Source organism: Chelonia mydas, chromosome 12 (genome assembly GCF_015237465.2).
Source record: "Chelonia mydas isolate rCheMyd1 chromosome 12, rCheMyd1.pri.v2, whole genome shotgun sequence".
Taxonomy (NCBI): domain Eukaryota; kingdom Metazoa; phylum Chordata; order Testudines; family Cheloniidae; genus Chelonia; species Chelonia mydas.
In genome coordinates this window covers 20,009,058-20,023,888 of record NC_051252.2, presented here as the reverse complement: position 1 = coordinate 20,023,888, position 14,831 = coordinate 20,009,058, and the positions used below count along the sequence as shown (strand labels likewise).

The window sequence follows — 14,831 nt, the reverse complement described above, 5'->3', positions numbered from 1 at the left end:
CTAATGCATCTCTCCCTACCCCCAATTCAACACAAAATACCCAAATACCTTCATATGTAGTGGCCAGACTGCCCACACCATCACCAAGTCTGACACCCTAGCCATTACCTAGTGCCTTCTACCCTCAGATATCCCCATTATAAACACAGGATGAAGGATCAAATTCTGCTGGCTTTACTGATTGCCTTTAATTTCAGTGGGACTATTAGGATGAGATCTTTAATTCACTCAGGCTATCTCCACTCCCAACTGCAGTGTTTAATCTCTGCAAGATTCTCCCTACCTTCCCTAGCATCCTTTTCTTACTCCCTCTAGCCTGCACAGATGGACATAGAAAAGTGACAGTGATGGGATTAAAACCAAACAAATAAATGGGCCTGCCCATGCTCCCAGTGAAATCAGTGACTGGATCGGGCCCCAAATCAACAACACTTGGATATAATGTGCTATAAAGAAATTTGACCTTGCTGGGGGGAGTGGGTTTTCAGTAGTGGGGGCAGCCACATGAAAAGTAGAATTATCATTTGACCGGACCTCCAGTACTTTCCAGGTGAGATCAAAGAAGAGGAGAAAAAACAAATACCTCTTGCCTGGATTTGCAAGTAAAAAACTCCACAGTTAAAATAGCAACAGATGGTAACATTTTGATGGCGATATGGCACACCAAGGAGAGGAAAATATGCACATGCCCACTGTGCTCCGCCATTTCTGTTGCTCTAGAGGGTTAAACTGGCTGAAATCATGTGTTGGGGTGTTACAAAACCAGCATGGACATACAGAAATTGTGCATCACTCTGTCTGATCTGCACTTACGCTGATTTTAGTTGCATCCTTATTTGTTACCTAAAAAAGCAGAGAAGGAAACATGTTAGGCTAGACTCCTAAAGCATATTAACATTATTATAAGCACCTAAGTCCCCAGCTAAACAGAGGTAGGGCAGACAGATCTTCAGTGCAACTTTCATAACTTGAACTGATTGTGTGTGACTACGGGGAGAATTTGGATTTGATTTAATCAATTGGCGCTCAAGGAACAGGATTGCTTTGGAAAAATGTAAGTGGGCTTACTGGATGCCTGTAGTAAAAGTTTTGCCGTTGCTAAGGGATATATGTCTGCAGAAGAATATTTGCTCCTTGTATAAACAGAGCAATGGTAATTGTAAAAAGACCAATTACATTTGAAATAGCTATTTTAGACAGGAGTGGTTGTTTTCTATGGTAGTGCAGAGCAGCGCATGGAAATGACTCGGGGAAGCCAGATTCTGAATTGCTTTAGTGCAGGGATGAGGTCCCTAAACAGCACAAGATCAGATGCAGCTCATCAGTTTTTGGATCGGATTATTTCCTTGTTACAATCAACTTCACTGTAAAAGGAAATGATGCTTCTGATCTCTCTTAATGCGCCTCCCAAGGAGATAGTCATTTTCTGGGCATGCCCTGTCACCATTTATTGTAAAAGCAGCTCGCAGTTTTATATAAGGTTAAAGAAGACATTTAAATCCAAGCGATTTATTTCCCTCTCTGACAACAGACTTTACATTACAGCCAGACGGCAGCACGTTAGTTCGGAGTCTTTATGCTTTGCATCTATATTGGAGCCTTGCAGGAAAACAAGCCTGCCATATAGATAGGACCTGGTGTAGGCATGAGGGGCTCCTCAGGGAGGATCATCAGGCTTAATGGCTCTGTGGTAGCAAAAGGTCAGATGTTGTGTACTTTAGAAAGACACACCTTGGAACGCCTGCTCAAGACTTCTCCTCTGCTGTTTAACCTGGTTTATATACTGGGCAGCATTACGCTGCCAATCCAGGCTGTTGCGCCAAGATCTGGGCTGCAGAATAAACTGGGTGATAGGGAAAAGTCGCCTACACATTAAGACTCGAGCCTATATTGAAGCCAAGAGGCCGACTGTGGGTTGAGACAGAATACACAAGATTTACCCTGCTTTCCTTAACGCCTGTTAATCACTTCATTTGAGTACGTAAATAGATCTGCACAATTGTCCTGCAGGATCTCCAGCTAGGAGTCTATCCCTCTCTCCTCCATCTGCTCTCGTTAATCATCTACAGAGAGGAGCTCGGCTTGTTTCATCAAGCTCTCCCGCGTTTGTTCGTAGTGATTTCCAGCTCGGTTCAGACTGGCTCAGTTTCGCAGTTGCCTCCTGTTTATCCCCGCTTTGTAATGTAATACAATAAACCCGGTTAAAGCTTAACGATGGGGCTTGCAGGGAGACAGACATTTATCATTCTTGAACAACATGTTTACAATCCCCAACGTGCTGTCGGATTTTTTGGGGGCGCATGATCACCAATTTCTAGTCTCTCCTCCACTCCCCCGTTCCACGGGGGAGTTTAGGATACCAGGGGAGAACTACCTACTTCACGGGATGTAACAGGGGACGCTCCTGCCACCGGCAGTGTCCGTTAGCTTTGTTTTAAGCACTCTCTGAGCAGGTTGCACTTAATGAATATGTATGTTTCCGTGGCACTTTGTTACCTTGCTTCTGCTGCCGGGGGCACTGATGGCTAATTCATGGGCAAGTTCTCTGGCTGGTTCTTTAAGGTACCACCACTGGATTTCCAAGGAGTAAGAGGTGGATCCGCTGGCCCGAAAAGCACAAGGCATCTCAATATCATCTCCCTCCCTAACAGCCACATCTTTGGGAACTTCAGTAAATGCAGCTGGGAGGAGAAGATAGAATTACAAGGGCTGGTTAACAGAGATTAAGAGACAAAATCAGTCCGGTTCGTCGTAATCTGATCTGCTTTCACTCGAGGGCTAAACGCTGTCGGGTAAAAGAGCGTCCCGCCTTCCAGGGCTGAAGACCGAGCTCGGTTCTCCTCCCCCCGCAGCCTGGGCACCTACCGGCGCATCCACGCCAGCGCCAACGGAGACAAGCCTGGGGAGTGTTTGACAGAAAAGCGCCTCTCGGAAAAGGAGGAAACGGATGTTCAGATTCCCTTGGCCGAAAATCTGCCACACAAATCGACAGCCAACACCTCTGCGCGCTTCAGATCGCTCTCCTCCAGACAGCCCGGCGCCGGCAGGCTGCAGACCCTGCTGCGTGCCCTGTGCCTCCCGGCTTCAGACAACTACCCCCCAGTGACCCCCTGAAATTGCCCTCGCGTCACCTCCTTTTCCTCTTCTGTATAACCCCCCCCCCCCCCCGTACGCTGCACAAACAGGAAAGTTCTTACAACACAAAGGTGCAAGCCCGTTAGGTCTATTGCGCTCAATAGTGACCGGTGACAGGAACAAGGATTTGATTGATCGGATCTGATAATATAACACAGGTTGTTATCTGCTGGGAACAGAAGTACAATAACGTTTTACCGAGTCAAACACACGGTCCCCCGGCCACCTTAGACTTCGCCCCGCGCTCTTCTACCGGCTCCCTTTCTAACAAGCTGTGTTTGGGGTGGCGATTCGCTATGGGAAGATTGCGAAAGTTTGCGACTTACCGTTCACTATGAACAGCAGGGGTGCATTGAACATCAGGTAAGAAAGGGCGCCGAACAGCCCTCGATTTCCCATTTCATATATGGAAACTTGAGGGTGGAGGGCAAGTCGAGAATTTAGCGTGACCACAACACAGCTAAGAAATCTGCAATCCCATTGCAAAGGGAAGCCGCGTCTCCGACACTAGTCCAGGGGTACGACACTTTCCAAAAAAAAAAAAAAAAAAAAAGCAAACAGCCACCAAGCTAACTTTTAAAAAACCAGTAAATCTGGAAGCAAGTATAACATCCACAGCCGGCTGATCAAAGGTGCTGCCGGGAGGAGGGGTAGTTCCTGAGGATGAAACGATCAGTCTTGTCCCGGGTGTCTCCCCCCGCTGGATTCTACCCAACACTAAGCGCGATTCAACTTCCTTGCGTTGAACAGGATTTTTTGCCGTCCAGAAGCAGGGGAAGGACCCTGAGCTCCGCTCCAAGACCCATCACAATGGCAAGGCTGGTCTCGGATTCTCAAGGAAGGTCTAAGGAGGCGGCAGGGGATTATTCGCTTCACCCGAAATCTGGGGAGCAATCGATACTTTCCTGTTTGTGGCCCCGGGTGGCTCTGCCGGCGATGGTGATGGCTACAGCCGGGAGGCGCTTTGGCAGGTCCGGATCCGCCGTTTGCTTGTGGCGCGACGTGCGGTCCGGCCGGGGAACCAAACCAGAGGCTTCCCCCCCGCCACTCTCACACCAACGCGCGGTTCGACCTATGAGAGGGAATTTCAGGATCTGACGTCCCCGCGTAATGCAGCCCCGAACACCCAAAGCGCATCAGACCGCTGGGGTTGTGCTCCCACCCCTGCAATCGAGCGGCGCAGCGAAAAGCGCCCTCAGTGTGTGCTGACGGTTTCCCCAACAAGGCAGGACAAAACCCGGATCCCTTTGCTTGGCCCCCCACCCGCCTCCCCCGAGCCTTCGGGTCTGGTTCCGCGTTCGGAGCGCGGGCGCCCGGCTCGGGCTGGGGGCTGCAGGATTCAATCCACCCCCCCCCCCGTCACTCCCACAGCGGCGCCGGGAGCCCCCCAGTGCGGAGCGACCCGAGCCGGGCAGCTCGCCTGTGACTACCCGGCACGGCTGGGCCCCCAGAACAGCTGGACTTGCTGGTTAACAGCATCTGGATGGCTGTTCACCGGGCCGGCCACGCTCCCTGCCCGGCCAGGATTAACACCCAGCCCGCCGCGAACTGCCGTGGGCAGGAATCACCCTCCGCCCCGGCGTGCAGCCGGTCTCTCTCCCCGGGCACCGCTGCTGGGCAGCCCGCAGCCTCCGCAAGCCCCGGTCTCCCCCGCCTTACCTGGGGCTCCCGCCGCCTCGCCCCCGGCCGGCCCGGCGCGGCTGCTGCCCCATGGCGGGGAAAGCTCGGCGGGGCGAACGAGCAGCCCAAGCGCCCGGCGGAGCCAGCAGCTGTGACCCAGGCAGGGCCGGGGCGCACGGGCCGAGCGAGCGGGGCCCGGGAGCGCTCCGGGGTCCCGGCGTCCGCTGGGGGCCGCGAGCAGGTGCCGCGCTCGGAGCCGGGGGCCGGGGAGACACAGACTCGTTGATTCAGAGCAAGGCAGGTTTCCGGTTGGGCCCCCGGGCGGGAGGGGGTGTTTCCTGCCCTCGTCTAGGGAGACAGACCCTCCCCGCGTCCGCCCCCTCCGGCGGCTGGCCTGGGCAGCGCTGCCGCCGGGCGCGGGGGGACCGCGGGTCCCGGGCGGCGCGGAGCCGCCCCTCGCCCCCTGCAGCAGCTGGGCCAAGCTGCCAACAGACTCGGCGGAGCGAGCCTCGCCTCGCCTCCTCGGCCAGCTGCCCGGGACAGGGGCAGAGAAACGCCCCTGCCGCAAACCCAGCTAGGGGGTTACCCCCTGGGAAGTGAAATAACGATGGAGGGGCAAGGGACTGACCCGGAGACCCCGATCGGCGCGGGCGCTTCATTAACTCCGGGGCTGGCCGGGCAGCGCGCAGGGAACTAGCCCCAGCTGCTCTTCCCACAGCGCCGACCCACCGGCGTGTCACGAGTGTGCAAGTCTCCAGAGCCCAGCCCCTGGTCTAGCCCCTGCGCATTTCACCTGCCTCGGCGGAGGAGAATGACAGGATCGGAGTCTCGGGCTCTAGCCGACGCCGGATACTCATAATAAAGTGCAGGGCCAGAGTTTCTCTGGAATTAGTCGTGTTCTGGTTCATGCGATTCCCCGAGGAACTAGGAGGAGCGGGGGATGTGTTTGGAAGAGGGGTGAGTGATGGAAGACAAGGAATTCCACCCTCTACCTCTTCCCAGGCAGAGACTCTATTTGTCCCCTCCTCCTCTTCTCTGTAGTGCTGTGGGTTGTATAATTAGTTTGCTAAAGAAATTATAACACACACCACTTACCTCAATCTGCAGCATTTTCCAGTGCTAGTCAACGTTATATGGTCAACCATACAAGTGCTATCATGCACAATCTTCATTAGAAAGCGCACTTCCAGGGAGCTTTTCAATTGGCACTGAAAATTTGCTACAAACTGAAATAGAAGGTGTTGGCAAAGCAATCACAGGAAAGCTTATTTCTTAGACACATTAAACTTAAATTATTTAATCCTTCCTTGTTTATTAACTGAATAGATGACTATCCATATATTGAGTTAATAAAAGTTACCTTAAATATTTTTATTTTGCATTTGCAGCATCAAATTTTCAGCATTGGTACTAATCAATAAATTTCCATTTCCATGAAATGGTGGGAGACTGTGGCAAATAGCCTCAGTGTGCTCTCTCAACTCAACCACAGCCATATCTTTGGATAACAAACACTTGGGGCCTGGAGTTTTTTACTTGAGGAGCCAGTTATAATTACTGAGTTAATGGGAGCATCCCCATGTTAATATTATACTGATATTTCTGATTAAATATTTGTCAGCCAGAAGTTTTCCCTCTGCTACTTGGATGACAAGAGAAGGCGAGATGGCTACGGTTGCTGTATGTGTGTGAGTGGTGAGTTGTGAGGACAGTAGTCAACCAGTGCAAGGAATGATATAGAGGACACACTACTAACTCATAACTAACCAGTGGGTTTTTTTTAAAGCATGAAGCATCTTTGTATCTCTGTGATTGGCAGAGACCATGGTGGTCTGAATACAGTTTAGTACCGCTCCCTCTCTAATCTTTCATGGTGGGTTTGGTCAGAATGGGAAACTCCCAAGGAATATCTAGTTTCAGAGTAGCAGCCATGTTAGTCTGTGTCCGTAAAAAGAAAAGGAGGACTTGTGGCACCTTAGAGACTAACAAATTTATTAGAGCATAAGCTTTCGTGAGCTACAGCTCACTTCATCGGATGCATAATATCTAGGTGCTGCAGAAAGCTGCTTTGGAAATTCAGCAGGTGGCACTCTTCCTTTTGTGTTAGTGATTAATCAATACTCAATAGTGGTTTGGTGCACTGTGCTGCTGAAGGTGTTGTCTTTCATATGAGAGGTGAAACTGATTATCTGGGCACCTGTACTCATTACAGTTGCCATGACTTTTTTTTTTTTTTTTTTTTTTTTTGAAGGAGCAAGGATCCACTCAAACTGTACCTCAGAAATTGCATTCTGTGTACTCAAATTTGCCCTGCATTTCCAGCTGGAAAGAATAATTTAAAAGCTGTGTGAAGTGACCACAAAAGGAACTGAAAAAAACCCTGGTCATCATTTTTAATAAAGATGGAACAAGTTCTTTTAATATATAAAAACAACAAGGAGTCCTTGTGGCACCTTTGAGACTAACACATTTATTTGGTCTCTAAGGTACCACAAGGACTCTTCGTTGTTTTTGCTGATACAGACTAACACGGCTACCGCTCTAAAATCTTTCAATATATAGGCTCTTTTGAGACAGAAGTTTGTCTGAAAAAGGTGATGCACACAAGGCTTTTTTTGCCAAAATTCCCACTGGTGCTACAGCTAGTTAATCTTCAACCTTGGTAGCATGAGTGGGAGAGCTGCTATAGACAGGACTCCATGGCTGGCAGGGTTTCAACCATGGTGTCATCTAACCCTGCTCAGAGCAGATCTTGAAGATACAGTAGCTGACACCAGCAGTGGCAGACACCAGAGCTTTGCGTACCCTAGCTTCTACATTGTTGGTATCACTGATTCAATCATAGCAACTCTGAGAAAGTTGTTAGTACAAAAGCTCAGTGTATAGGAAGCTTCCTGCAGGCTTCACTGTATTCAGTTTCACTTCCTATTTTGTATCCTGTGTTCCACCTCAGCAGTGACTGCATTTCCGTGAGAGGGAATGTGACCTTTCAATAGCCTGTGGTCACCTCAGCGTGGATAGTGAGAAGCTTATTAGATGTTAAGTGTTGTGATGCTTGTAAGTTAACATAAAGCATCCTGAGATCCTTCGATATCAGATAATATATATTATTTTTATTTTATTATGCTTCATATATGCATATCGGCATGAGAGAAACACCAAATCATTAATTTAACTGACCCTTCCCAGTGAATCCGAAGTGTGACTCTATAGCTTCATACATTTACAGCCCTGCAAACTGAATTTGTTTGGCTGGAGAATATCGATTATACAGATAACATCAACATTTTTCATGCAATGTAGTTTCCTTGGCACTCTAACTATTACCACAGCTTTTTAAAGATTTTAGTCACTGACTAAAAGTAACTTTAAAATTACTTCATTGGAACAGCAATAAATTAATTTTGCACTGTCAGCACATTGTTCAACGTCCAAGCATTTTCTTGGAGTGCTTGCTCCATGAGCAGAGTTGATTTCCCAGTTACCACCAGCTTTTCCATATTCAACAGATTTGTCCCTTCTTTAGTAACACTGTTTTTAGTCATAGAATCATAGAATCTTAGGGTTGGAAGGGACCTCAGGAGGTCATCTAGTCCAACCCCCTGCTCAAAGCAGGACCAATCCCCAACTAAATCATCCCAGCCAGGGCTTTGTCAAGCCTCACCTTAAAAACCTCTAAGGAATGTAGAGGTAGGTCCCTAGGTAACCCATTTCAGTGCTTCACCACCCTCCTAGTGAAAAAGTTTTTCGTAATATCCAACCTAAACCTCCCCCACTGCAACTTGAGACCATTACTCCTTGTTCTGTCATCAGGTACCACTGAGAACAGTCTAGAGCCATCAAGTCAATGCATTTTCATTTAAAATACAGATCATTTGTAGCACAGAGAGAAAAAGGTTCACAGGATTGGAACCTCTCTCTGGCAGACTTCAAAATAAAAACAAAAAGTTTCCATGAGTAAAGGCTGCAGGGTTGGGCGTACACTGTGTGTTATAATCACATGGTAGTTTGGTATTTGTCTAAGCTATGTGGAGAGAGACATGGTTAAATAAGTGTGAGATGCACTTCCAAAATCTAATCTAATCTTGTTCTGAATTTCATTGAGTGACATCACTGTCCATCCATGTCTTCATTTAATCACTAGAGCAGTGCAGAAATTGGAATTTCTGTCCTGTGGGCTATTTCAGATTTCTGAAACTTCTTCCTTTCTGAATTGGTACAAAAAGTCAGATATACAAAATTTTCTGTGGAACGGACAATTTTGAAAAAATTCATTTTGGAAAAACTGAAACGGAATTTTTGGAAAATTTCTGAGCTGGCAAGTCAGTTTCCTGGCTGGTGTCAGCAAATTGGCTGGGTGGCTGGTGAACAGGTAGCCTGCCTGGCCACTGGATGGACAGTCCTGGAAACTGGACTGCCCATCAGTCTGCCTTTCCTTCAGCTGGCTGGCTGGTGGGCAGGATGGCAGGAAATCAAACCTGCCTGTCTGGTTTGTGCTGAAAGATTTGATGGACTCAACATGACTGTTTAGATTCATTGGACATTTTTTAACCTGCTCAATTAATCACATACCAAAGTAAATCTTAGCTATTTACACAGTTTGTAAAACACCTCTAACAGCTGGCAGCATCTAAGACCCTGTATATTATTACAATAGTAATACAGGGCCACTCTTTGTAGTCATCCTGTTCATCAGACTTGAACCACTCCTGTAGGTCCAGCTGAATCATACTAGCAGGTGGAGTCAGTTAGCTCCCACCATGATATAAGAGCCCATCTAATAAATAATAATGCAATAATCTTGCACAACACTTTTCTTTTATTGATCTCAAAGATCTTTGTGAAGGAGGTAAGCATTATTCCCCATTTTAAAGATAGATCAGGGATGTGAAGTGACTTGTTCAAAGTCACCCAACAATCCAGTGGCACTGCTAGGAATAGACACCCCCGGCTCTTGGGAGTCCTAGTTTGGTCCCAGTAGCCACTAAGCCATATTGCTTCCCTTAGGAAAAAAGATAACTATGGTTTAGGACAGATAGATCCTGCAAGAAAAATCTAGGACCAAGTAAGTTTGGAGAGAAAGTTTATGTTGTTGTTGTTACTTAACTTACTAATAAAACCAAATCCTAGGAAGGGGGTAGGTTGGACTTTATAGTATATGCATCAGATCCTCAGCAGGAATAGATTGGTGTAACTCCATGACTTGCTTTAGCACTTATCAACAAGCGTGGTGATTAGAAAACACCTAGCAAGATAACACAGTGTCAGGTCAGATCATAATTCAGATCCAAAATAAATATCTTCCAGAACTTGGAAGAAGTTACTTACTTGAATTCCTTGCAGAACTGAGAAAGCTGCAACATTTTGTAGCTGATGACCTTGACTTTACAATAACTTCTTCTGCTTTCTTATCCTCAGTACTTAGCCGAGGAAGCTCCAGTGGCTTGCAGATCCAGATGTCTTCAGATTTTATCTGTATTTTTACATACCAAGCTGCCAAGTGCATTAATGAAAAAATGGCAAACATTTCATATTTATAAGGGACATTTATAAAGTAGTTTTACCCAAAATTTAGATTTTTATTAAAATATATATTTAAGGTATTCCTCAAAATATTTACAATTCAAACACTGCAGCATTGAATTAACTCTAAACGGGCTATATTAATTTAGTTTCACTCCTTAGACAGACGAAAAATAAGAATATGAAAAGCGAGAAGGAAATGTAAATTTTAAAAGAACCTTTTATTTGCAATAAGTCTAACGTTATTAGTAGCAGACACAATTTGAAATGTCCTTTTGTATTGGTAGTGTCCCTTGGATTAAAAACAGCCCTCCAGGGATATCCTGTTTGTATCCCACCTGGCCAATCTGATTTTATATGTAACAACTGAGTGCTCTAGTTATGTTATCAATCCATACAATTAGAACAGGAAACGTGGACTCAAGTATCATTTTTCACAATTATTAATCTAGGGTAAGGATAAATCTCTTTATGCTTTGGTCTAATACTAAACAATAACAATACTATTATATACTTATCTGAGGAGCAAACATTTTATGCACATCACTGTGCTTCTATGGTGTCAACAAGTTTTGGCGTTCGCTATTGATTGGGCCCTGCCACTAAATAGGCTTGCCAGAACCTGGAATCCATCACTTACCTGCGTATGTCTACAACACGCAGGCGATGAAAGCCTAGAATGCCATTCCTTGGAGCAAGAAGCCACAAACATATACTGCACATTTAGTCACAGATTCTTCAGTGGGATCCACTCGAACAAATCCCAGTGAAACCCTCTTACATGCTTAAAGTGAAGCATGTGTTTAGGTACTTTGCTAGATCAGGGCCCCATAGTACTTTCCATGTAAGGAATCAATTCGCAGTTATTAGTTGAACCTCACAGCGCTCTTGAGTGGTAGGTGAATATTAATATAAAGGTGACTATAATATAACTATTTTACCGGTAAATGGAAATGACTTGCTTTTATAGAAACGTCCTATAGCATTTCCATAGGATTTTATTTTTTCTGAATCAACCATTAGATTTCAATAGAAAATTACATCACTGCTGTATAATTCTACAAGTGGTTCAAAAACATATAGAAAACAGTTTTTAGAATAATTTCTATAGGATCATATTAGACTTCAATTGGACCCTAGCACTTTCATCCTTATTCTATGCTGATTAACACAAACTGAGTATCTGGCCTTTTAAAAAGACAGTCAGAATTATGAAGATGATTAATGTGAATTATTTGCCTTTGCTGATGCTAGACCATGTTTTATAGAAACCTAAGAAATCCCATAAAAGACACCAGTAATCTGTAGCTGATGACATTTAAGGTCATTTCTTCTCCCCCCACCCCAATTTTTAATAGCCAGCAACTCCATTATCTAAATATTCAAAATACTTTCAAATGACTGGCTCAGGAGGCTTGTGGTTTAACAGATCATTCTGCTGTTTGGTGTTAACTCACTAAAGAAAAAAACATCGTAGGCCACCCTTTAAAAAAGGATAAAACTGTAAAGTTTCCCCCAGTTATTGCCCATGCCCAGAGCATATATGGTGAGTCACTTTTTTTGTCTTAATGTGAAATCCCAGATCCATCTGTCTCTGGGTTTGCCCATCCCTGTAATCTCTCATCTAATCTAATCCATCCTCACCCATCACTCTCCCAAAAGTCAGAAAGAGGTCCTGTTCCTTGGAGTCCCTTTCCTTTCTTAGATTTGTATTATGGGCTTTTTCTCATTAGAGACTCAAGTTTTTTCCCCCCCACAATCAAGGGGACCTATTTTGCTGTTGCTAGAGAGATTAGTTTTCCAGGTGATTCCAAATAATGGTAATGGCAGCCCTGTTCATATATATCTCCCACCCCCGATGTGAGAGACACTTGCAGACTACTCAGTCTAGCACCACTGTAGCTTAGACGCAGGTTTCATAGGAAACTTTAGTGCTCGATGTTTGTCCTCAGGAATATAAATACTCTGATAGTGTATTTTAACAAGTTTCTGCAGGCTGTTATCTTTAGAAAATAGGTGAGGAGCAAAAAACAAGTATTGAATACAAACACCACCACCAAAAAAGTGATGCTAAAATGTTCACATCTTTGCTTCCAGCACTGTGACCTTCACTGTGGAGTTTATGCTTCACTGTAGCTCATAACAATAGACTGGCAACTGCCAGCATGGTTCTTTTTAAAATGTCAGTGGTTTAACATCAATTCAGGAGACTTTATTGCATTTTTCCTTCCCCCTCCCCACCAATGAGATTTCAATTCCAATCAAGCCAAAACCAAAGTGACAGGATATTTGTATTCCCATAAGAAGTTTGTAAAAGGTCATAAATGCAGCAAGTTCAAAGGGTCCACATGGTTTTCAATATACATGATTACTTTCTTATTTCCCATTAGCAAACAGTGGGCCACATTGTCTTGAAGCAATTTCAGGATTTAGAAAATAGGTGGAAATCTAACAAATTCTCCTAGCTACAATTGATTAGTCCTGTTTTGGCACAATGGGGTTAAAAACAATGAGAAAACTATGATCTTAGTGGGTTTATTTATGAAGCATCTCCTCACTTTAGACAAATAAAATGTTCAGTGATAGGTTTTGTTTTACTTTACAAGGTGCTTAAGATAGAGCTTTCCTGCAGTTTGGTGAGATACACTTTTGCTTTATACAGTAAATGTATTTTTTATTGGCTTTCATTTCCATCTCTTTCTTGCCTGCTTTTTGCTAATAAATGTAAGATCTAAAGCTATAAGAGAAGATGTACACTTTAAGAGCTTGTGGAAGAAGGAGGCAACATATGCTTATCATGAGGCAATAGTAATGTGTCTTATAGTGCACCATGCTTTGCAAAAATATGCTAAATGCATAGAGGCAGCCAGATTTTAATGCTACTGCGGGACACATTGCCTGCAAGAGGTACTGGAACCCATATAACTAATAGGGAAATATCTCTTTAAGAGATCTATTGCGGGGAGGGGAGTGATAGGCATGAGTTGTGGCTGGGTCAGTGTTGCTAGGCAGATGCACAATTAGCACTCATAGCCAGACGTTTCTGCAATTGGGTGTGGTAGTTTTGGGTATACTGCACACGTTCCGTGATGCTGGACTCAGAAACCATGAGGGCAAGTAGTCAGTGCAGCTGCTTTACTCATGGCCACGTGCCCTGGGTGGGCTGGGAGCAGATGAGAAAAAGCAGGCTGTTTCCCCTAACTTGGAAGCATTTTGCTGCAGTTTTTTAAATCTGTGCACTTAAACCGAGTGGTTGGTTAATTCGTTAGCGGACTAGCTAACTGAGCGATTTCAGCAGAGGAGGAGGAGGAAGAGTCTGCATGGATTCCAGATGAAGGTTTCTGCAAGCAAGAGGAGAGAAGTATAGCTGCAGTGCTTTTGACTCAACAGACTGTATAGATTTTGGGGATCAAAGACTGTAACGGAGACTCAGATGAACTCAACGTAAGCCTCTAGGAACTCTGACTCACTTCTCACTCTGTTCCTGTGGGGACTGACCTGTTTAGATTTAATTTGTCTTCTTTGTTTACGTATGTGTAACTGTGAATATAATGTATGTGGATTATAACGTAGCCATGTTATGCTGAAGAAAGTAAGTTATTGTTATTTATTATGTTTCTTTATCATTAGAAGATCTTATAAAATTGGTACTTAAGGATTAAGTTCATTCCTTTTGTTCTTTTGGACTCGATTGTGAGGATGGTCAATGGTCAATCGACGCTGAAAATCCTTAATGACTGAATTCTTGATCTCCATGTGTAGTCCCACTGAACACTAAGCTAGAGAAAAATACTGCTAAAATTGCAGAGCTTGAGGAGAACGTCTCTACAGGAATTTAAAAGTCACCTGCAATTGAAAACAAATTTATTTTGTGCCCCTTTTGTTTGTTTTCTCTGATGTGTGGAGATGTACGAAAGTACATTTTGTTTTGTTTTTTAAAAACGAATGTTTGGCTTGTTTTATTACTATTGTTGGGACCCCTTTGTGCTAGGTGCTGTACCAAGAGAACAGAAAGATGGTTCCTGCTCCAAATGCATTAGAAATTCAAGTCCTGCCTTCTCTTTTTGCCAGGAAGATGCTATGGATGACTGGAGAACTAGTGTAATTACCGGAACATCGCACATACCATCCAAATGTACCCTCCCCTCCCCTTGGAGTTTGCCAGCTCCTGTATTCTGGACTGAGCCTCTAGGGCAGAGGTGGGCAAACTACGGCCTGCAGGCCACATCCGGCCCGCGGGACCCTCCTGCCCTGCCCTGCCCCGAGCTCCTGGCCGGGGAGGCTAATCCCCGGCCCCTCCCCTGCTGTCCCTCCCCCACAGCCTCAGCGTGCTGCTGTTGCAGAGCTGCGGCCTGACCCACTGCTCTGGGCGGCACAGCTGTAGCGCCGCCAGCCACCGGTGCTCCAGGCAGCGTGGTAAGGGGGCAGGGGGGTTGGATAGAGGGCAGGGGAGTTTGGGGGTGTGGTCAGGGGGGTCGGGGCAATCAGAGGGGAGGGAACAGGGGGGTTGGATGGGGCAGGGGTCCCGGGGGCAGTCAGGAATGAGGGGGGGT

The 14,831-nt window shown here is 45.6% G+C and overlaps 1 protein-coding gene across 2 annotated transcripts in view; it reads right to left on the bottom strand.

Moving 5' to 3' along the window:
- VSTM2B (V-set and transmembrane domain containing 2B) overlaps positions 1–5,501 on the bottom strand; it is a 35,211-nt gene extending 29,710 nt beyond the window's left edge. Inside the window, exons 1-4 of one of the 2 annotated variants that reach the window (XM_043526124.1) lie at positions 5,384–5,501; positions 3,462–4,207; positions 2,497–2,681; positions 814–843 (exon numbers count right to left, since the gene is read on the bottom strand). In XM_043526124.1, the coding sequence (XP_043382059.1) occupies positions 814–843; positions 2,497–2,681; positions 3,462–3,534 (288 nt within the window). In that variant the 5' untranslated portion in view covers positions 3,535–4,207; positions 5,384–5,501. Of the gene's footprint in view, positions 1–813; positions 844–2,496; positions 2,682–3,461; positions 4,208–4,794; positions 5,049–5,383 lie in introns of those variants that run through there. The other variant, XM_037878183.2, reaches the window with a different exon arrangement.
- Positions 5,502–14,831: the final 9,330 nt, after the last annotated feature.